The sequence below is a fragment of the Rhinolophus sinicus genome, linkage group LG01 (assembly GCF_036562045.2).
Source record: "Rhinolophus sinicus isolate RSC01 linkage group LG01, ASM3656204v1, whole genome shotgun sequence".
NCBI classification, from domain to species: domain Eukaryota; kingdom Metazoa; phylum Chordata; class Mammalia; order Chiroptera; family Rhinolophidae; genus Rhinolophus; species Rhinolophus sinicus.
In genome coordinates, this window is record NC_133751.1 from 204,044,167 (window position 1) to 204,064,836 (window position 20,670).

The 20,670-nt window shown below is 54.8% G+C and overlaps 1 protein-coding gene across 4 annotated transcripts in view; it reads left to right on the forward strand.

Annotated features, from left to right (window-relative positions):
• The window catches only part of DGKD (diacylglycerol kinase delta), a 101,543-nt gene extending 84,788 nt beyond the window's left edge, over positions 1-16,755 (forward strand). For 3 of the 4 annotated variants that reach the window (XM_074315247.1, XM_019739753.2, XM_019739755.2), the window contains 11 exons: positions 770-866; positions 1,070-1,177; positions 2,122-2,235; positions 3,171-3,305; positions 3,566-3,717; positions 5,268-5,379; positions 5,463-5,555; positions 6,392-6,511; positions 12,321-12,438; positions 13,684-13,814; positions 14,593-16,755. In XM_074315247.1, coding sequence (XP_074171348.1) covers positions 770-866; positions 1,070-1,177; positions 2,122-2,235; positions 3,171-3,305; positions 3,566-3,717; positions 5,268-5,379; positions 5,463-5,555; positions 6,392-6,511; positions 12,321-12,438; positions 13,684-13,814; positions 14,593-14,682 — 1,270 coding nt within the window. In that variant the 3' untranslated portion in view covers positions 14,683-16,755. The remainder of the gene's footprint in view (positions 1-769; positions 867-1,069; positions 1,178-2,121; positions 2,236-3,170; positions 3,306-3,565; positions 3,718-5,267; positions 5,380-5,462; positions 5,556-6,391; positions 6,512-12,320; positions 12,439-13,683; positions 13,815-14,592) is intronic. The other variant, XM_074315255.1, reaches the window with a different exon arrangement.
• Positions 16,756-20,670: the final 3,915 nt, after the last annotated feature.

Consider the following 20,670-nt stretch of genomic DNA (forward strand, 5'->3'; position numbering starts at 1 on the left):
TTAGCGAGTGAAATAGGTGAGGGCTGTGAGTGACACATTTTTAGAACCTTTGGACCCTGCTAGAACCTTCCCTGAGTTTCATCGAGAGCTTTCAAAAGGTCTCCCTAGAAGAATTCATTTTACAAATCTGTCCCAAAGAACTGACTAGAAACATGGGCAGAGGACCCACTGCCGTGTAATTTACAGAGCTCAGAGTGGGAATGAGCCACATCTGGTCAAAGATTCATTCGATAAGCGACGTAGGGACCTGTCCCCAGAGATCAGTCATGTTTGGGACACGGGGAAGCGCAGTGGGTCAGGCAGAGGGCTCAGGCTGGTTGTCTCTCCGCTAAATCGCATACCTGGGAAAGACTAAGGAAACAGAACCATGCAGATGCGGGGATTCTGGAGATTACTTTCTCCTTTGTGCTTTTCTGTGCTTTCCATATTTTTTACGGTAAGCATAATTTTAGTCAGAAAAACCCCATCATTTATAAGATTTTGGTGAGGTTGTGTTGTGCCTTACCTTTCTTACCTTTCGGGGTGTGATTACTTTCTTGGGGGATACTTTTTTCTAGCAGAATGTCCTGTCAGTAAATGCATCTGTTTCTGCGTATCTTACGTGGGTACCACACCAGTGCATGCCCTTCCCCGAGGTGTCACCGCTGTAAGGAACTGCTGAGTCTGACCCATGGGATCAGGTGCCATCCCCACATTCTGCAGCAGTGACTGGACTTAACTGTAGGAAGAAAGCCAGAGCCCTCGTCAGCTCTTTGCTTTTCATCTCCAGGAGTCGCACCAAAAACATGATGTGGTACGGGGTTCTCGGGACCAAAGAGTTGCTGCACAGAACCTACAAAAACCTGGAGCAAAAGGTCCTGCTGGAGGTGAGCGGCAGCAGGCGGTCAGGGGCCCGTCTGGTCTCCTGGGGGCATTACTCCTTGTGGACACCGGCCTTTTGGTCCCTCGGTGGGAGCCCAGCTGCCGGCCGTGGCCTCCTCAGCCCTGGGGGCGGGTCACTAGTGGAGAAGGACCGGTTGATGCCCTGCGTGTCTCTTTTCTTTCCTTGTCCTGCGTTTCCACTGCTCAGTGTGACGGGCGGCCCATCCCACTCCCCAGCCTCCAGGGAATTGCAGTCCTCAACATTCCCAGCTATGCCGGAGGGACCAACTTCTGGGGGGGCACCAAGGAAGATGATGTACGTATGGGTGCTGGGTGACGTGGGCCCCAGCTTGGGGAGGGGTGGCGGTAACCAGAGAGGCAGCCCCTTCAAGGAGCGTCGGCCCCTTCGGGCCCTGACAGAGCGTCAGCGCAGTGCTGGGGGTGCTCTGTCAGTTATGCAGAGGGATGGACGCCTTCCTGCTGGCAGTGGGGGTACAGTGAACAAGACAGATGGGGTCCCCTGCTCACGAGAAGGGGGGCCAGGCAGAACAGATGTTGTCAGAGGCACAGATGTACCACAGAAGCCGGACCCATCCTGCCTTGGGGCAATCTGGGAAGGCTTCTCGGAGGAGGGGACATCTGTGTTGCAACCTGAGGATGACTTGGGGTTGGCCAGGTCAGGTGGGTGGGTGGGGGCTGTTCCAGGCAGAGGGTGCAGCGGATGAGAGGCTTAGTGGCTGCCCAGGGCAGTGCACAGCAGGTGGGCGGGGTGCAGAGGAGTCAGGGCTCCCTCAGGGTCGGGGAAGCCCGGGAAGAGCTTGTGGGTTTGTGCCCGAGAGCTGGGAGGCACTGAGGGTTTTAACCAGGAGCATGGCTTCCTTTGTACATAAGAATTAACCAACATAGTTAACACAGTACACTTACTGTGCGCTGGTCGCTGTTTTCAGTCTGTGCAGATAGTAACTCCGCCCTCATAACCACCCCTCGAGAAGCACACCAGTATTATCCCACTTGACAGATGAGGAAACCTTCAGGAACTTGGCCAAGGTCACAGGGCTAAGTGGCAGAGCCGGAATTTGATCCCGAGTAGCTGGTTCCAGGATATTAGGAAGGGGTTCTTTAGTTAGGACACATCACCACTCGTCGTGGGCCTGCCTGGCTTTACCGGTGCGGCAGCCCACCTGCGCGTGGGGGCGTGTCCGGGGCCGGTGGCGCCCCCCTCAGCTCGACGCGGGCTCAGCTCTGACCCTGCCGTTTCAGACGTTCGCAGCTCCTTCCTTCGATGATAAGATCTTGGAGGTGGTCGCTGTGTTTGGCAGTATGCAGATGGCCGTCTCTCGGGTCATTAAGCTGCAGCACCACCGGATTGCTCAGGTACTGGCCACAGTCCTGGGGGTGGGAGGGACCTGGGAGACGATCGGAGATGCTGGGCCTGGCCCAGAGACTTCGCCCTCCCTGATAAGTGTGTCCTGATAGAGCCCAGGAGACTGACGCTCTCCCAGGACCACCCGGCCCTGCCTCCTAGGCCAGAGACCCCTTCTCACCTGCTTACTTGAAATTAAAACCTACTCTTTATAAACTGGGGCCACCCTCCCCCACCTGCCCTGACTTGCCCTGTGGGTGCCCTGTGTCCTGCCCTGTCCTGCTGAGATGACGCAGGCCTGGTCTGGACTCAGCCCCGGCCCTGTGCCCGCAGCTTTTAGAAGCAACAGCCTGAGCTCAGGAGCGGAGGCTGAGTGTGTGTGGTGGGTGGAGAAGGTGTAGCCCCGCAGCTGCTCTGAGGCCCTGCTGGGGGGGCGGAGGCCGGGCCAGGCCCCCCATTACTTACTTCTGGTGACGGTTTGGGGAGGGCGGTGCTCTTACGCACAGACCTGGGGGACAGCAGCTGACCTGAGCCCCACCCAGGCTGTGTTGTCCAGCCCTTCCTGCCCCAGTCTGTCCACACAATAGGCTGCCTGAAGTGACAGTTTTAACTCTGGCAGCATTTTGTGTTAAAAAGACAAGCAGTCCATTGTTAACCACTTGCTGGCCATTTGCTCTGTTCTGGGTGTGTTGCATGTATGCAGGGACCCAGGGCTTTCGGGAGTCGGGAGGTCCCACCCCCGGCCCGGCTCTCGTGTTTGAGTCCTCACTGTGGTTACAGATGCAGTGCTGGGTGAGGGGACCCTGAGGGCGGGGCCGGCTGTGGTGTGGTCGCCCCAGGTCAGCCGTGTGCGGGGTGCATAAGACAGGAAGGCTGCAGGGCTGAGACGGCTGTCAGGCTCCTTGGTCAGCCCGGGGCATGCGTAACAGCTGCGATGTTTGTTCAGTGTCGGACGGTGAAGATCGCCATCCTGGGGGACGAGGGCGTGCCTGTGCAGGTGGACGGAGAGGCCTGGGTCCAGCCCCCAGGCTGCATTCGGATCGTCCACAAGAACCGGGCACAGATGCTCACCAGAGACCGGGTAAGGGCTGCCTGCGGGCCCCGGGCCCCTTCTGAGACCTCGCAGCTCTAATGTTTTGTTCTAGGAGTTTGTACTTTAGACACAAGGAGTAAGCCAGCGTGGCGGTAACTCCTGGGCCCGTTCCTCCTGCCCAGTGTAAGAAAGACTCGTCTCTCCCTTCCCGCTGTCAGCCTGCTGCTGTCCCACTCGTCACTGTCCACGTTAGATGCGCATGGCCTCTCGAGAGCGGTAGGTTTGTAACGCTGGTTCCCATGCCCTAGGCATTTGAGAACACCCTGAAGTCCTGGGAAGACAAGCAGAAGTGCGAGCTGCCCCGCCCGCCGTCTTTCTGTCTGCACCCGGAGATCCTGTCCGAGGAGGAAGCCACCCAGATGGACCAGTTTGGGCGGGCGGCGGGGGCCCTCATCCACAGGTGGGCTCTCGCCCTCCCCCACGGTCAGCCTCCCGCTGGCTTGCTGTTTGCCCGTGGCTTTGGTTTGTTTCCACTTACTGTCTCTCAGAGATTGCTCGGGGTTTACATAGATGGAAGCTTAAACCCACAGGTGTTTTCAGAGCTGTCTCCCAGATCTGAAAACCTGCCCTGGACTCCTGAGAACAGTTAGTCCACTTCCCACTTCCATTCTACCCCAGGAGGCACATTTGCACTCGGCTCTTACAGTTAAAAAAAAAAAAAGACGAGCCAAAGGCCTTTCCTCCTTTTACTCGGCCTCTGAGCGGCTCCTGGAGCCACTGTGGCCCTCCCAGCACGGTGGTCAGCGCTCTGCCCACTGTCCTCCCCTCCTGCCTGGTGTGTCTGCCACCGCTCTGCCGCCCTCCAGCAAGTGGGCTTCAGCCTGGTGACCTGTGCCCCCTCGTTGCCACATCCAGTGACTACAGCTACGGTCTGGTTCTGTCTCACTGTACTTCACTTCCTGCCTCAGCGTCCCACCTGAGGTCACACGCTGGCCGTGCGCCCTGGCCGTCCGTGTGGGCTTCTCTCTGGCTGTCCCATCCTCTGCCCTCGGCGGAAGCAGTGCTGTCCTGCAGGTCCTGGGCTCTGCAGCCCTCACGTGCTGTCCCCAGGCAGCAGCCCCTCAGCCAGCAGGCCGTAGCCGTCCTGGGTCCCTCAGGCATTTCTGCTTCTGGGTGCCCATTGTGGCTCTGTCCTTCCCCGCGAGCATGTCCTGTGCCCTGCGTTCTCCATGTCAGGCAGCTGGCACCACCTCTGCCCCCGGGCCTCCCACCAGCTCTGCATTATCAGATCAGTGACCGGGCCTGATGGCTTTGCTCCTCAAGTATTAGTCTAATTCCTTGCCGGGCGCAGGCTTTAGCTGCCTCCTGTACTCCTGCTCGGGACCTCCTGGCCTGTGGCTGCCCCAGCGGCCTGCTGGGAGGGGGTCCTTGCCATGTCAGCAGTCCCTGTTTTCCCCACACTCAGGACAGGGGTTCCGCACCCCGCTCCCCCCAGCTGGCTCCCTGCCTTGTGCTTGCCCTCTGGCCCCGGTGGTCTCGTGTCCAACCTAAGCCTTGAATGTGTGTGGGTCCCTCGGCCGAGGGGCTGCTGCCTGGGGCCGTGTCCTGCGCCTGAGCCGTTCGTTTAACCAGGATTGTCCCCATCAGAGGAGGGTTCTGTCATCTCCCTTGCAGAGCGGGGTGGGCAGAGTCCCCTTCTAGGAAGCGTCAGGGGCCACGTGCAGGACTGCAAACCGTGCTCCTTGCCAGTTTGCTGTTTTATAAGGTGTCAGTCTCATTTGGGGCATTTTCTTCCCCCATCAAGTTTCTAGAAAAACTTGGATGTTGATGTCAGCTTTTCCACGTAAGACCTCCTCTGTTTGCCATTGGTCAGGAAATGATTGACAGGGTCATTCTGAGCTGGTCATCGTGGCCGAGCCGTGGTCCACATTGGTTCTCCGGGTAGAACGTGGGCTTTTCAGCGAGGTGAGGTTGCATCTGTCCTGAGTGCCGTGTACCCATTCTCTCCAGCATCCGGGAGATCGCCGAGTGCCACCGAGACGTGGAGCAGGAGCTCGCCCATGCCGTCAATGCCAGCTCCAAGTCCATGGACCGCGTGTACAGCAGGCCCAGAGCCACGGAGGTGCCTCGCCTTTGCGGTCTCGCTTCTCGGGGCTCCTGCAGCCCTCGGACCTCCTACAGGGCATCTGTTCTGCTTCCTCTCAGGGGCTGAACTGCGGCTTTGTCCAGGAAATGGTCAATGACATGAAGGCTCTGCGCAGCGAGACGGAGCTGCTGCTGGCCGGGAGGATGGCCCTGGTGAGCTGCGTGGGGTGTGCCCGTGGGCGCTCAGGCCAGACTTCCCGGCCTTAAGTATCTAGATCTCGTGTGATCTGACCGGTGGTTGGAGCACAGCCCCTCCTGCCGCACCTCAGCCACGTCACCTCTAGTGTCAGACTCCTGTGCGGGACTCCTTTGTCATTGTAGACGAGTCACCCTTAGACACCCACAGGTGGGGCCCAGCTGCCTGTGGCTTGTTCTCGGCAGCAGTGCTTGCGGCCCATTCTCACTCAGCCCTGTGATTGTGGCTGAGGAGGCAGCACGGGCCGCACGCTGGGTGGGGGGGACTGGATTGCAGAGGCGGCACTAGGGAAAGGCACTAGATGGGGTGGCAAGGAGGTGCTGTCGCATGGTAAAAGTCACATGGCTGGGAGCTGCCCAGAAGCCCAGTTTTATACCCTCTGCCCTTCCTTCCAAAATGCCGTGCTGTCCTGGCGTAGCACGGCTATTTCCTTGGCCACCTCAGCACTTCTGCCCTCGGTGCAGGTGGCTGGTCCCATTCCCCTTTTCTGACAGAGGGTCCCCAGGCAAACGGAAGCCGGGGAAGTGTCAGCCCCCGAAAACGGGATTTTCAGATAAGCTCGCTTTGCTGCTTTATTTATGAAAGAGTTTAATTCTGTCGCCTGATGCTCCTTAGAAGGGCAGGAGCCATGGGCCCCTGAGCCAGTGCTCTGTGACTCAGTTTCCATGGAGGGTTTTGTGAAAACTCCATGAGGAGCGCAGCCAGCGGCTGGCCTCCTGCCTGCACAGGGTGTGGCTGTCACCCGGGCCCTCATGCTGATACGTGGCGTGTGTCTCCCCTGCCCACTGAGCAGCAGCTCGACACCCCTCAGAAGGAGCGGCTCGGGGCCGCCCTCGCCGAGATGGACCAGCAGCTCAGGAAGCTGGCGGACACGCCGTGGCTGTGCCAGCCCATGGAGCCCAGCGACGAAGAGGTATGTGGTCACTTCTGCCTGGACGCCCCAGGCTCTCCCTTCAGGGCCTGTATTCAGTGCACTCCCCGCAGCTTTGCGGGAGGGACATCGGTCTTGCAGCCCCTGATATGGCTTCTGAAGACTTGTCTGTTTAGACGCCTCAGGGTGTGGGGAGGAGTGGGAGCTGGTATTGAGAATGACCTGACGACAGGCACATGTCGCTCATGGAAGCAGAGCTGTGGGCTGACCAGGAAATAGGTAGAAAGAAGCTGGGCTCAGCCCCTCTGTTTGCCCCCATGTGCAGACACATCTGTCAGACATACAGCCTCTTCTGACAGAGTGGGTGTGTGTGACTCACAGCACAGCCCCCTTTCCTTTTACACGTGTTTAGAGACCCCAGCCTGCCACAGGTCCTGTAGCTGGGACAGACAGGACCCCCGCTGTGTGCGTCCTGAGATGCAGTCACCTCCTTCCTGCACTGGACAGCAGGCAGCAGGGCACAGGGGAGGTGCTTGTTGAATGGCTGGTTTTCGTGGGCAGTGTCTGGACAAAGGCAAACCCTGGATGGCCTCCCTCTCAGGATAGAGCAGAGTGATCAGGAGAGAAGTTCCCCTTAGGGTAACACATCTCACAAGGTAACCGCTAGACTAGAAACAGTGGGCACTCCTGCTGCCAGCTTGGTTTGTTACAACCTGTTGGCAGCAGTAGGGTGAGCAGACAGAGGCGGGCCCACCAGCATCCAGTGTCCTCTGAATACACAGGCATTTGTTGACACATCCAAACCCTGTCCTTCCAGCCAGGCAACAAGACTCAACAACTTAAGAAGGAGGACATTTCGGTATAAAAAGACAGGCCAAGCTCATCACAATTGCTTAAATAGTTAATTATAAATATAGTAAAACTTTCATGTAGAAGAAAATTACTAAAATAATATATAAAACATTGAACAGATGTAATAATAACATGGCCTTGTGATTCCAGATTGAATTATCAAAGCCTGAGAAGTGGACAGTGAGCTGGGGAGTCTGGGTGAGGACACAGACAGAGGAATGAAAGCACGTTAAATTCCTCCTCCAAAGGTGGAAGAAAGTCAAAAAAAGTTCTTGACTTTGATAATTAGGGAAATGTAGAGTTAGTGATGATTTTTAAAAACTTAAAGGTAGTTTCCAATAGAACTGAAAAGATTTGTGTCTTTCCAAGTCACTACAAAAAACAAAAAATATAGTCTATATTGTAAAAGAAAATAAGGGACTATTAAGTAGCTAACATAAAAATACTAAGTAGCTAACATGAAAATAAGGTAACAGAAAATGATATTATAGATTCCCCTCTTTAAAGCAAATTATTCTCAGATTGTATTAAAAAAAAAAAAAAAGAAAAGCGCCTTGTTTTCTCTCCCGTACTCCCAGTAAAAACTTAGGATACAGAAAGATTAAAAATAAATAATTTCAAGAAAACACAATAAAAAAAAATCCCAAATTAACAATATTAACATAAAAACAGAATTGCATACCTAAGGTAATAAATATAGGGGGATCACTTTATATTGGTAAAATATAATAATTTTGTAATAAAATTTATTTTTTGTCTTGAGCTATCTGTCAATTACTATTGAGCTGTCTGGCCGTGGATATAGATGTCTCGATTTGTGATTTTTGTGTATCTTTGCTTTAGGTATTTTGAGGCTATGTCATTGAGTGCATATAGGTTTTATTATTATGTAAAGACTTTCAGTCATTCTTTTTATTTTCAAGTCAACTTGTTTGGTCTATTTTTCATGCTTTTACTTTCAAACTTTATTTGGAGTGTCTCTCATAAACAGCATATTGTTGGATTTTTATCCAGTCTAGTACTCTGTTTTAATTGGAGAGTTCAGTCTGTGTGCATTTATTCATATTATCAGTGAATACTAATATATATATATGTATATATATTTTTTAATCTTACTTTGTGCTTTCTATTTGCCCTTTTTGTTTCTTTTAATTTCTCCTTTTTGATTGATGAGTCTTTCCTTCCTCCCACACAATTCTGTTTGTCCCCTCCACTAGTTGGGGAATATATACTCTCTGGCTAGTCTTTTAGTGATTACCCCCAAAATTTGAATTTGAATTTATATGCATAAAGTATATAAAGCGAAAACTTCTTGAAATGAGAGAAAGTGACAGAAACCAAACTGTTGTGTGAGCCATCACTGTCAGTCCATGATAAATCAAATAAAACCGTATCACAGCATCTGAACAAAAGAAATATTTACATATAGAAAATATCCAATATATTTACATATAGAATAAAATATCCAATATATTTACATATAGAATATTTATATATAAAAACATACATACACAAATGTATCATGTTTCTGTATAGAGAATTCTGTACTCTGTAAAGAGGGAATATGTTTTCTGTTGCCCATAGGATGTTTTCAGAATCTGATCGTGTTCTAAACCAGGGCTGCTGATAGTACGAAACGCTTTATTCTCATCATAGGAATTGAGAGGAAGAATGTAGAAACTTTTAAGCAATTGGCAGTTTGTCCTTTCCGGTTACATTTCTCTAGTAATTTACCTCGTCACACTTCATTCTAGTCCAGCCGACTATGGACTGGACATTTTAAAGCTGGTTCTTTCCCAGGGGTCGTTTGGGTAGCACAGTCCTGGGGCACAGTAAACCTCAGCTACTCACGGAAGGTAGAAACCGCCCGTGCTCAGCTGCGGCCCCCGTGTCCCCCTGCCCTGCCCACAGCGGGTTGCTTCCCCCTCCACACCGAGTGCCTCTGAAGACGGATGGAGGGCCGGTCCTGTAGCAGCTGCTGCCATGGGAGGCTCGCGCCCTGGGACCTGGTTGCAGGGTGACCAACCAGCTGGCTTGTTTGGGACTGTCCGGTCTTAGCACTCAGAGCCCATGTCACAGGGATCGTGGTTCCAGTGCTTTAAACCTAAAAATGTTTCCAAAACCAGTATCACCAAATGCCGTGAACACACACAAACCTGCACAAGTGCCCCCGGCTGTCTGACTTAATGGGGTCCCCTGAGCCATGTCTAGAGCAGCCCTGGTTTCTGGGGTTCTCAGATGTGGGCTGGTGGGACGGTGCAGGTGTTCTTTCTTGCAGGAGTAGGTGGGACATAGTACAGGTGGCGCCTAAGAGCACATTTAATTTCAAAACCAAAAACCCTCTGCAGGCAGCGAGGACAGTGCACGCATGGCTGGGGCGGGAAGTCGCAGCCAGGTCCTGGGAGGCAAGGGGGGGCCGTGCTCCCTCCTGGGCCCCCTCTGCTGGCCGCTGTCAGCTCCCACCCACCCAAGGGAAGAGATGGGGTGAGGTTCAAAGGACAAGAGGGATCTGGAGGGGATGGTGCTGCGTTCCTACTCGCATAGAAATAGGGAAGTCATTTATTTGAAAGCAAAAAAAAGTGATGAATGTATGAGCTGGTTCTTTGAAAGCAAATAATTAAACCACCCTCTGGCAAATATATTCAGGGAAAATGAACAAAATGAAGTTATGAAGGGGATGTAACAACAGATGAGAAAAGTAAATCAAGCTGCAATCACAGAAATGCTAGTGAAGTTTAAAATGTTGATGAAACTTGATTTTTCCGGAAAAATTGAAATTATACAAATTGAAATCTGAAGACGTTTTAAAAGTATAGCCACAGAACAACTTGAAAAAATAATTTAAATATTACCTTCAAAGGAAAAATGTCGAGGAATAGGTAATTTCCATATGTAAGAAACGGTATCAAAGCTAGAAAAAATTGGACATTATCCCAGTTCATATTTTTTTAATTGTGGTAAAAATTGTAAGATTTACCATCTTTGTCATTTTTAAGTGTACAGTTCAAGTTATGTTAGGTGTATTCACATCGCTGTGAAACAAATCTCCGGAACTTTCCACAGTTCATTTTTTAAAACTAGCACATTGATTCCAAAATTCAATATTATCAGTAGATCCATACAAATCATAGCTGATGAAAGAAATTCTTTTTAAAAGAATTCCAGCTGGAAAGTGCAGGATTGAAAGGAAAGTGCAGGATTGAAAGGCTATTCATTCTGCATCCCCTGGGGAATCCCCTGGCGGGTTTGTAACCTGGTGGGGATGGAGTGGGCCAGCCCGGTGACATCCTCACGCACTGGCCTGTCCGTGTCCCCAGCTGCCCACGCAGCGCCACACAGGGAGGGAGGAGCGGGGCCAGCCACACCGCAGGGAGCCATCAGTTAGAGCCTACAGGACAGACAGCTGGTTTCTCTGTAGGTGAAGGAAAGGGGGCCACAGAGCTCAGGGCTGTGTGTCACTTGTGGACCTTGTTAGGGTCTGATTTAGACAAACCAACCTCAAGGATAAATGGTTGAAGCTGTTGGGGAGATTTGATATAAATGAGCTCATTGGACATAAATGGATTTTGGTGCTGGTGTCAGTGTGATAACAGTTTTACAAAGTGTTCTTGTCTCACAGTTGACGAAGTGTATATGGGTGGTGTAATTTGAAATCTGAAATTTGTTTATTTTAAAAGGCGGGGGAGACGAAGAGCATGTTGGTACTCAGCTCCATCTTACGAGTGGATGAAGAGACCCACATTAAAAGTTAGAAATAAATTGAATGCTCATGTATGCATTAGAAAAAAAATTATAGTCGGGAGTAGGGTGCTCTTTAGATTGTGGTAGAGAACGGCTGCCTCTCACCTCAGTCACCCCCTCCTGCAGGAAGCACTGGGGGTGGGGTGGGCGCCAGCCCTTGGGGACAGAAGAACCTGTGGCTGTGATGTCACCGGGAGCTAACGGGCTTTAATGGATCAAGCTGTGCGAATCCGTCATGGGTCATTTTGCCAAGTATAAGAAGTTTGTGAAAACAAGTTTCTTGAGTACTCATGATTGGTGAGAAAACGTCGCTGTGAGATGTCCCTTTCATAGTGGAAACATAAAACACATGACTTGCCTGCGGTAGGAAGTGCACGAAGGCAACTCTGAGGAGCTCACGGGACTGAGCAGCCCCATGGCAGCTGTTCCCGATGGGAAGACGCGTGTGGTTGCCGAATTCTAGCTGCGGTGCTTGCTGTTCCAGTGACAGTCCCTGTGGAGGTGTTTTCAGTGTGATCAGATGTCCCTGTCCAATCGGAAAGTGTGTCATCAGGCTGCGGGTCTGTGTGGGGGCAGAGCCCTGGGGCAGGATCCAGACAGCCGGGGCAGGAAGAAGCTGGGGTGCCTGAAACGAGGAAAGGGTGCGTTCAGACTGGTAGACACAGGTGTGTGTATTTGTGTGCACAGCAGAAGGGTCACAGGCCCGTCAGGAAGGAAGGTTGCAGGAAGAAGCAGTATCGGCTCTGCCCGTCCCCGGAGTTCTCTGGGGGGTTGGAGGGGCACCTCAGGACAGTGTCCCTGTGTCACTCCTGCTCCCCTCACAGATGCTGCCTTTCAGAGTAAATCCAAGGAAAGTGCACGTGCAGGAGAAGCTTTATTTAGAAAGATATTTGTGGTACAGTCAAAGCCGGCCAGGGGACACTAGAGGATTGCTAAATAACTTACTTACTATAGTTCTGTAATTATACTAATATTTAAATAATACTTACACAGCTTTTTAATCACATGAGAAATGCATGTTCTAAAATGAAAAAATAGAAGATGAAAATACACGGTGCTCACTGTGAAACCACTTTCAAAGGCATTAAAAACGAACAATAAATACAAGACTAAAATCAAGGAAGAATACAAGAATAAGTAAACCGGGGACAAAGCATTTTCGCCTCGGCCCCCGCCCGCCCCTCTGAGCTCCAGAGCTGTTACTCGGGCCTTGGTGAGTTGGGGTCTGATTCTCAGTGTTTCTCCTCTCCCACCACAGAATGTGATGCTGGATCTTTCCAAACGCAGCCGCAGTGGGAAATTCCGCCTGGTGACCAAATTTAAGAAGGAGAAAAACAACAAGAACAGAGAAGTGCACAGCAGCCTGGCAGCCCCTGGTACCTGCCCCCACCCTTCCGGCCGCCCTTGCCGGCTGTGTGCCCTTCCCGTGTCTGCTTTCTCCCTGGGCCTGGGCCTCGGGCCCGACCCCGCATCACGGCCTGTGCCGAGTCGTCTGTCTGCAGCTACTGATCTGTGCCCTGGCTTTGCTCTGCCAGGTGCTGGCCCTGGTCACACCCTGAACTGCTCCCATGCAGACTGGGTGACAGGCCACGGAACCGCCTGCCTGCCCTAGATGGAGGGTGCGAGCTGGGGGGAGGACAGCAGAGGTGACAAGACGGAGGAGACACAGAACCCCCTCAGGCGGCTTCCTCTGGGGGGCGCTGATTTTTGTTTGATTGGTTTGGTGATCAGAGCCCCACACCGGGATCCTGGGCCACCAGCTAGTGTGGGCCGTGAGAGCAATAGAAAATGGCACTAAAGGACAGTTTCCCTTTGGGTCAGTAGATTGCGCGTGAACTGCATCTGAAGGGTTAGTCCTGAGCACAGCTGTCCCAGCGCTCCCGGCTGCCAGGTGGCCCCACATCTGGGTTTGGGGTGGCATTGGCTACCAGTCAGGATGGCTCCCATGATTTTTCTTTGCATGTTTGTCCAGAAATTGGGTTTCTTTTAATGATGGTGGCTCTGATTACATGAAATTGCTGCATGTTCCCTTCCTGCTGTTTCCTGAAGTGAATGAACCTTCTAGAAGGTGGAGGGAAAGCTGGCTTCAGCTGCAGTCAGACCCGCATTTCCCTTGGTTTGGTGCTCGTCCTTCCTGGGACATGGGGAAATGTCGGGAAGGCTGATGGCCAACCTGGCAGGAACAGACCAGCCCTGCTGCAGTCTTGCCTTTTGAGAGCGGGCTCCCCTGCTGCTTTCTGCACCACTTGGGGCAGCACCTGTGGCTGGGTGGCAGGCTCCTGCTGCTAGGGTCGCGGGTGCTGGCTGCTGGGGTGCGGGGTGCTGGCTGCTGGGGTGCCGGCTGCTGGGGTGCTGGCTGCTGAGGCGCAGGCTGCTGGGGCGTCTCGGCTGCCGGCTGCTGGGGTGCGGGGTGCTGGGGTGCTGGCTGCTGGAGTGCCGGCTGCTGGGACGTCTCGGCTGCGGGCTGCTGGGGTGCGGGCTGCTGGGGTGCCGGCTGCTGGGGCGTCTCGGACGCCGCCTGCTGGGCGCGGGCTGCTGAGGCGCTGGCTGCTGGGGCGTCTCGGCTGCCGGCTGCTGGGCGCGGGGCACTCACTGCACTCGTGCTTCTCCGTCTCCGACAGCTCACCTCTGGGGCACAGAGGAGGTTGCTGCCTGGCTGGAGCACCTCAGTCTGTGTGAGTATAAGGACACCTTCACACGGCACGACATCCGGGGCTCCGAGCTCCTGCACCTGGAGCGGAGGGACCTCAAGGTACTTCCACAGCGCCCCCCGGGTACCCACACCTGGCGTCCCCGCAGCTTGGCCTCGGTCCCCTCCCTCTGACCTGGCCATGTCCCAGCGTCAGATTATCACAGTGCTTCTGAGGCCCTTGTGCACGACTGGGGGTCACGGCTGGCATTGGCCACCGAGCGGCCGACCCTGCCTCTGGCAGTGACGTCCCCACCCCCCGCAGCCAGGCAGAACCAGAGCAGACTTACTGGCGGGACCGTGCTTTGCTTAGCCTGGGTGGCCATGAACTATGTTACCGTTAAAAACTCTGTGGGGGACACAGCCTTTCGCTGATAAGTCAAACTGAGTGGCTCTGTGATGATGGGTGAAGGGGACCCCAGCATACAGCGTCCCCTCTGTTGGTGACGGAGTCGATTATAGCCCAGGAGACCTGGCGGCTCCTCCGGCACAGTCACGTCACACTCGCCGGGGTCCACGTGCTGCCTGGGCCAGCTCGTCACTGCCTCATGGGAGGGATGGGGGGCGGGGGGGGCACCTTGCCCAGCTCAGGTGACGCGAGCTCCCGCGTCCCGGGAGTGGGGTCCACCTGCTGCCAGCCCTGTGTTTGGTCTCCGTCTTGTTCCCTGTCCCTGAGCGACATCAGTGATGGGGTCACAGGAATGATGTGGGGGCGTCTGCGTGCCTGTCACTCCGTGTGTCGGTTCCATCTTGTGTGTCCGTTGCCTCATTTCCGCCCCGTGTGCCGAGCCGTGGGCCGCCTGTCGTAGCCCTGGCGTCAGTGGCAGTGTTGTCATTGCAGGACCTGGGCGTGACCAAGGTGGGCCACATGAAGAGGATCCTGTGTGGCATCAGGGAGCTGAGCCGCAGCCCCCCTGCCGCCGAGGCCTAGCCGCCGCCCTCTCGGCCTGCGTCCTGCGCTCCTGCGACTGAGGCGGGGCCGCGGCGCCGGCCCTTGTCATGGTGCTACTCCCCCTGCTCGCCGCAGGAGGCCTCCCAGGGCCCGTCCGGCCCCTCCGCGGTCGTGAACACACCAACACAGCTACCTTCGGACACGCACCTTTTCAGCCTGGCGTGGGGGTGAATGGTGCCGCCACCTCCCAGCGCTCGCCGACCCGTCCTGGGCCCCGGGCATCTCAGCAGAAACGGCCTGTCTGGGCCGCACGTGATTGTCCCGGGGCTCCTGTCCGTGTGGCACCGTCTCCCGGGCGAGCAGACGAGGCCTGCGGCTCGGGAGCCTGTGTCCCCCCACCCTGGGAAGTTCGGTGCCCGCCAGCCATTCCGTGGCCCCTCAGCAGCCCCTGGCCGCCCACTGCTGATGTCCGTTCGTGGACAAGGTCTTCCACGGAGGCCGCGCCTCTCCTGGTTTGAAAACCGCGCGGGAGCGTCCCTAGTCCTGTTCATTTTAACGCAACATGAAGAGAAAGCTCGGTCGTCCTCCAGCCTGTGACCCCGGCCGTCAGGGTGCCCGGCTGACCCCCCCCCTGCGCCCCCCGCACCCCCTATGCCTCAGGCGCCTCCTGAGCTGCGGGCGGGCGTGGGGACGCAGTGCTGTCACCGGAGAGCCGCCTGGGGCCGGGCACACCGACGCGGCCGCCTCCCCGGGCGGGACAGGCCCTGTGGGCACCAGTTCAGTATTTCTGGGGCAGAACAAGCTGCCACCCTGCAGAGCGGTCCTGGGTGGGCCGTCCTGAGAGCTTGACCTTCGGGTGGCTGTGTCGCGCTGCCTGGCCCCGCGTCCCTGGAGGTGTCGGGGCCCCCTCGCCCGCCGCCCCCCACAGCCCTCACTGCCTTGGACTCTGCCCCCTTCTCTGCAGAGTCCGTCACACCTCACAGGGCTCCCATCACCCTGGAAAGGGGTTCTGTGACCTGCACCCCAGCCCCTGGGTCTGCCGGGGCGCCACACCCCGAAGGGGAGGCTGGGCGTTAGTGCCTGTGGCCGGGGCCGCTGACCGTGTGAGGGAGGGGACTGGGCAGGAGGGCGAAGGCGCCCTGCAGCCACCGCAGGGGGCCCCTTGGGGGCTCGTAGCTGAACAGCATTTGCCACTCGCTCTGCAGACCCCCTGCCGGCTCCCTGCCAGGCCCCCTCTCGTGTGGGGTGCCCCCAGTGGAGGTCCTGGGTGCTGGGCCCAGGCAGAGGCCCTGCCCCCGACCCACTCCTGTGCCCGCGTGTGATGTGGTGGGTGGGGTTTGTGGTAGAGCCTGTGTCCTGCTCGTGAGCTCGGCCGCCCCCTGGCGGTGAGGCGGGGCAGCTGTGCGTCACCCTCTGCGCCCTGTGAACGTGGAGCGAGAATCTAGTACCAGACGCCACTCGCTGTCACAGTGCAGATCCTGGGGACCCGCGCCCGCGGTTTCAGAATGGGCTGCCCTGTTGCTTGGATCGGTGGCGCCTGGGGTTCTCAGGGGCTCCCAGACAGGACAGGCTAGAAGTCAGGTGAGGGGGCCCCCGTGGGGCACCCTGTGCCCTCAGCGTCCTCCCCGTGGGAAAGCCTAGGTTTGAGTCAAGCATGGTGTTTAAAATAATACGTTGTCAGTGATTAAAGCAACACTTTATGTAAAAGCCATTTTTCTAATTCCAGTAAGTGAGAAGTGAAATGAGTAAATACGAATGTTGCATGAAACTGTCGGTGAAGGGTCAGGTCCCCGTTCGTTGTGAATCTTTGTTGCTGCACATGGGGTGCTCCCCTGCCCGCCCCAGGACCCTGCTGTGTGACTGGCTGTTCCCCCAGGGTCCCGGGGTCTCACGGTCCTGTGGCTGTGGAGGGAGGAAGGAAGGCACCCTGGAGAGTCTTGGAGAGAAGGTTTTGTGTCCTCGGGTGGGGCTCACCCTCATATTTATGAAGTTAATTTATACGGTGCCCTCCGTGGAAGCAAATGCCTCCTGTATGGCTGTGTATATAGTCCACCTCTGAGGTTGTAAATAGTTGTTCTGTGTATAAATAAAACAAGCCTGTTTTTGATCTTCCACTGTCAGATTTCTTGTCATCATTGCTTGTGCTTTGACATAAAATGTCAGTTGCCCAAATGCTTCCAGACTGGATTCAGAATTACATTTTTCAGCTGCCCTAAAAATACATTGAATTGGTGGTGGCTGAGAAGCAAAATAGAACGCCATTGTACTTTTTAGGGTGTGGGTGGGCTCTGGGATCTGTTGGATTAGACACTCAGAAGGAGGTGGGGTACCGGCTCAGCTGAGGTTCTCAGGTGGCTTTTTTTTTGTTTTTATTTGGGAATATTGGGGATCACTGTGCTTTTTCCAGGACCCGTCAGCTCCAAGTCGCTGTCCTTCCGTCTAGTTGCGGAGGGCACAGCTCTCTGGCCCATGCAGGAATGGAACTAGCAACCCTCTTGTTAAGAGCTCGCGCTCCAACCAACTGAGCCATCCAGCCGCCCGAGGGTCTCAGATTTAATCCTATGCAGCCTCGGCCCGGCCTGCTTCCTGAGGATGGGTCATTTTAGCTAATAATCTAACTGAAGTCTTGTATATAAAACTGCAAGCCAGGAGCTCTCCTACCTCTCTGTTTGCTCATGGTACCTTTATCCCAAGGGAGTTGCCTCTTCAAGCTCAAGGTCACTTTATCACCCCCCCCCCCCCCGTTTCTTGGGGTGAGGGGTGGGGACAGGCATCATGGAATTGAAAATCAGGCTGGCAGGATCCCAAGGGCTGCATGGGCTTGGGACGTGGAGGTTGCCTCCCCAGCAGCTCTTTGTCCCCCCTTCTTGCGTCGTAGAGCCCAGTTTTGTCCTGCTGTGTACCCTCCTCCCCCGGGACATCCAGGATCAGGCCTCATGGTTACAAGATGGCTGCCACTGTCCCAGGCATCACATTCAGCTTCACCGCGTCCAGTACAAGGTGTGTGAGCAGGTGGTTGTGTGCTGTGTGTGTCTCTTCAAGTAAAAGGAAGCCCTGGCTTCCACTGCCCTCCCCTAATGTGTCGTCGTCTAGAATTGAGTCGCATACTCATGACTAAGTCGGTGCAAAGGCAGCGAGGCCCTGGGCTCTGTAATGTTTGTAATGTGCCGGGCACTGGCCCAAGTACTTTACACATGTTAACTCATCTCTTCTAACATCCCTACCAGGAGGGTACCTCCATTTTACAGATGAGGGCAAGGTTCGGAGAGGTGCACAACTTGTCCCATGTCACAGCCAGCACGTGGCAGATGGGAGTCACGGGCAGTGGGCACTAGAGACCATACCTCGGTGCTGGGACCAGGCCTTACACCAAGCCCAGCCCACGGCAGGTGGGGAAATAGGGCCTGAGTCACGCCTGCGTCCTGGCACAGAGCCTGGGCTCCTGCTGCCTGCTGGCAGCTCCTTGGTGACAGAGCAGAAGCGGGTTTGGGAGGGCGGTGGGGTCAGCCAGCGCCACTCCTGCACCAGTGTGGCCCACCTGGCTCTGCTCAGCTCCACTGCCAGAGCAGACAGGCACCTGGGGTGGGGAGGGTCCGAGTGTGGGGCGACTGCAAGATTAACAGCAGTTTCCTGTGAATTCATCCACCACGAAGTAAGTGCTCCATCCAGCATCAGCTTGATGTGATCTGCTGATGTGAATTGCAGTAAGTCGGGGCAGGCTAAGCTACTCTAACAAGTAAACTCCCAGATGTCACAGCTCCAACACAACCAAGTTTATTTTCCCCCCAAAACAGTCAAGGGCAGATGTGTGTCAGGCACTCAGGGGTCCTCCAGTGTGGCTCTGGTCACCCCCTTTCTGCTGGGGTTGGGAAGATGGAGGCGTGTGCCTGGGGTTTTCTGAGCCCGCCAGGGTAGAGCTGCAAATGAAAACTCCCCTGAGAGACCTGACTGCACAGGACGCTGGGAAATGCCATCTTGCCCTGTGGGAGGGGCTGTCATCGGCCAGCGGTCCCTGACCTAGTCCCCTCGGGGGATTTGAAGTCTCTTTAAGGGGAAGAAAAAGCCCTCAGTTTACCCATTCCTGCTTTCCTCCTTTAGATGGTTTCCAGGTGTTTGGAAAGAGGAAGTCATGTGTCCTTGAGGAGAGAGGGAGGGAGGGGGGGAGCCCTTGGCACCGGCTGGTCAGCAGGGTTCCCTCTGCCAACATGGCCTTCACCTGCCGGCAGGGACGCTGACCTTGCACCTGGAGGCTGATGTCTGTGGCCTAGGGGTGTCCCTGGTGGTGCAGGTGGCTTGGATCAGGACTCCGGCCTCTGCCACAGGCCCTGAGGCCACTCCACTCGCTCCCAGCTCAGTGCCTACGCTGCGTGAAGACTGAGGGTGGTTTGCAGAGATTAAACCCTGGGCCATGGAGGCTAGAGAGGGGAAAGGAGACAGTCTGACCTCATCCTTCCCCCCTTTTCCTCCGTGAGATGGAGACCTTTAGTTTGTTTCTTCTTCTGACCCCGACTGTGTCTCCTCTCTGCTGCGGGAGAGCCCTGGGGATGGAGCTGGCCACGGTGCTGTGGATATGCTTGCGGAGGCAAAAAGGATGAGATTTTCTTCTAAAGACCGTCTCCAGGTTTGCACTGACTGTTGTTGCTGAAACTGTCTTTATTTAAAATTTTGATATTTTGTTCATTGTGGATTTTTTTCATTAATTTTGATTTCTAAAAAGATTGTACTGAAAAATGATCTAGCCTTCTGAGTTTCTTGGGTGCCTTTAAATTTTGCACCCGAGGCCTCACCTTACCCTACTCCTGGCCCTGTGTTGTTCAATCTAATTGTGAGTTGGAAGCTCACACTCTGTCAGCATTCATGGGAGCCACTGCTCGGTGCCTGTAAGCATCAGTTCTCTTTCCCCTTTGCATCATCTGGGGAGGCACTGTGCCCAAATGTGCTCCTGGAAATGTGACTCTACAAACTAAGGATGTGACTTAGTTTGGGTCAGAGAGATAAGTATTAACTGGGATTTCCAGAAAGTTTCCTTTAAAACATAGGAAAGTGCCTCTTTCCTCCTGCTGCTGGCCTGGAGGGTGGACATGATGGCTGGATCCCCAGCAGCCAGCTTGGGCTATGGGGTGGCTTGGAGAACGGAAGCGAATAGTGAGTGTGGCAGAGAGAGAAGCTGCTTCTTGATACTTCCACAGCCTCCAGGGCATCCGTGCTGCTGCTCACTGCACTTTTAGGTGAGTGAGAACTGTGTGTCTTGTTTTCTGTCACAGAGTTGAACCTAATCCCTGTAGCAGTCCTGTAACTACTCATCTCTCCTGATGGTAGAATTGGGCAGTGATTTTGTATTTGGAAAAGCAAAAGCTTATACAGATACTAGGTACACCTCTTATGCAGGTGTGAGGCCAGGGCCCCTACAAGAGGTGGGTGAAATGATGCAGAGAAAACTTCTGAGCACACGGGCTCATGTGGGCAGGTGGTTATGGGGCCTCCCAGAGACGTGATCTGAGGGGCCGGGCTGGGATCCCGCAGGGAGGGTCCTGCCCTCCAGGTGCTCCATGCCATTTGAACAGCAGGGGGGGGCAGTCCCCCATTTTGAGCCCAGGAGCCTTTCAGGTCCCTAGAAGGAGGCACCCTGAGTCCCACAGGGTGTAATTCTGGAGCTCCTGGTGGCGTCTTGCTACACGGGGAAAAGCCCACATGACAGGAACACCACCATGGAGAGAAAGGCCCTGGGGCCTCCTGCCTGGACTCTGCGCTTTCACCAGCCAGGAGGGTCCCTTCGCTCTAGCGGCCGTAGAGGGAGGGTCCTAACAGACTGACTGACGCCAGTGCCACAGGGCTGTGTGGCGAGTGGCTTTCTCAGTGCCACTGGGGGGCTGAGGGGCAGGGACCTGGGGCAACTGGAGGGAGCTGGAAACATGCTCCTCGTTAGTTGTGTATTGATGTCATTGCTTCATGCTCCTCTGAAGGGCAGCGAATTTCCAGAACACACCCACAGCACGTTACGTGTTTTACTGACCTGTATTACGGCCA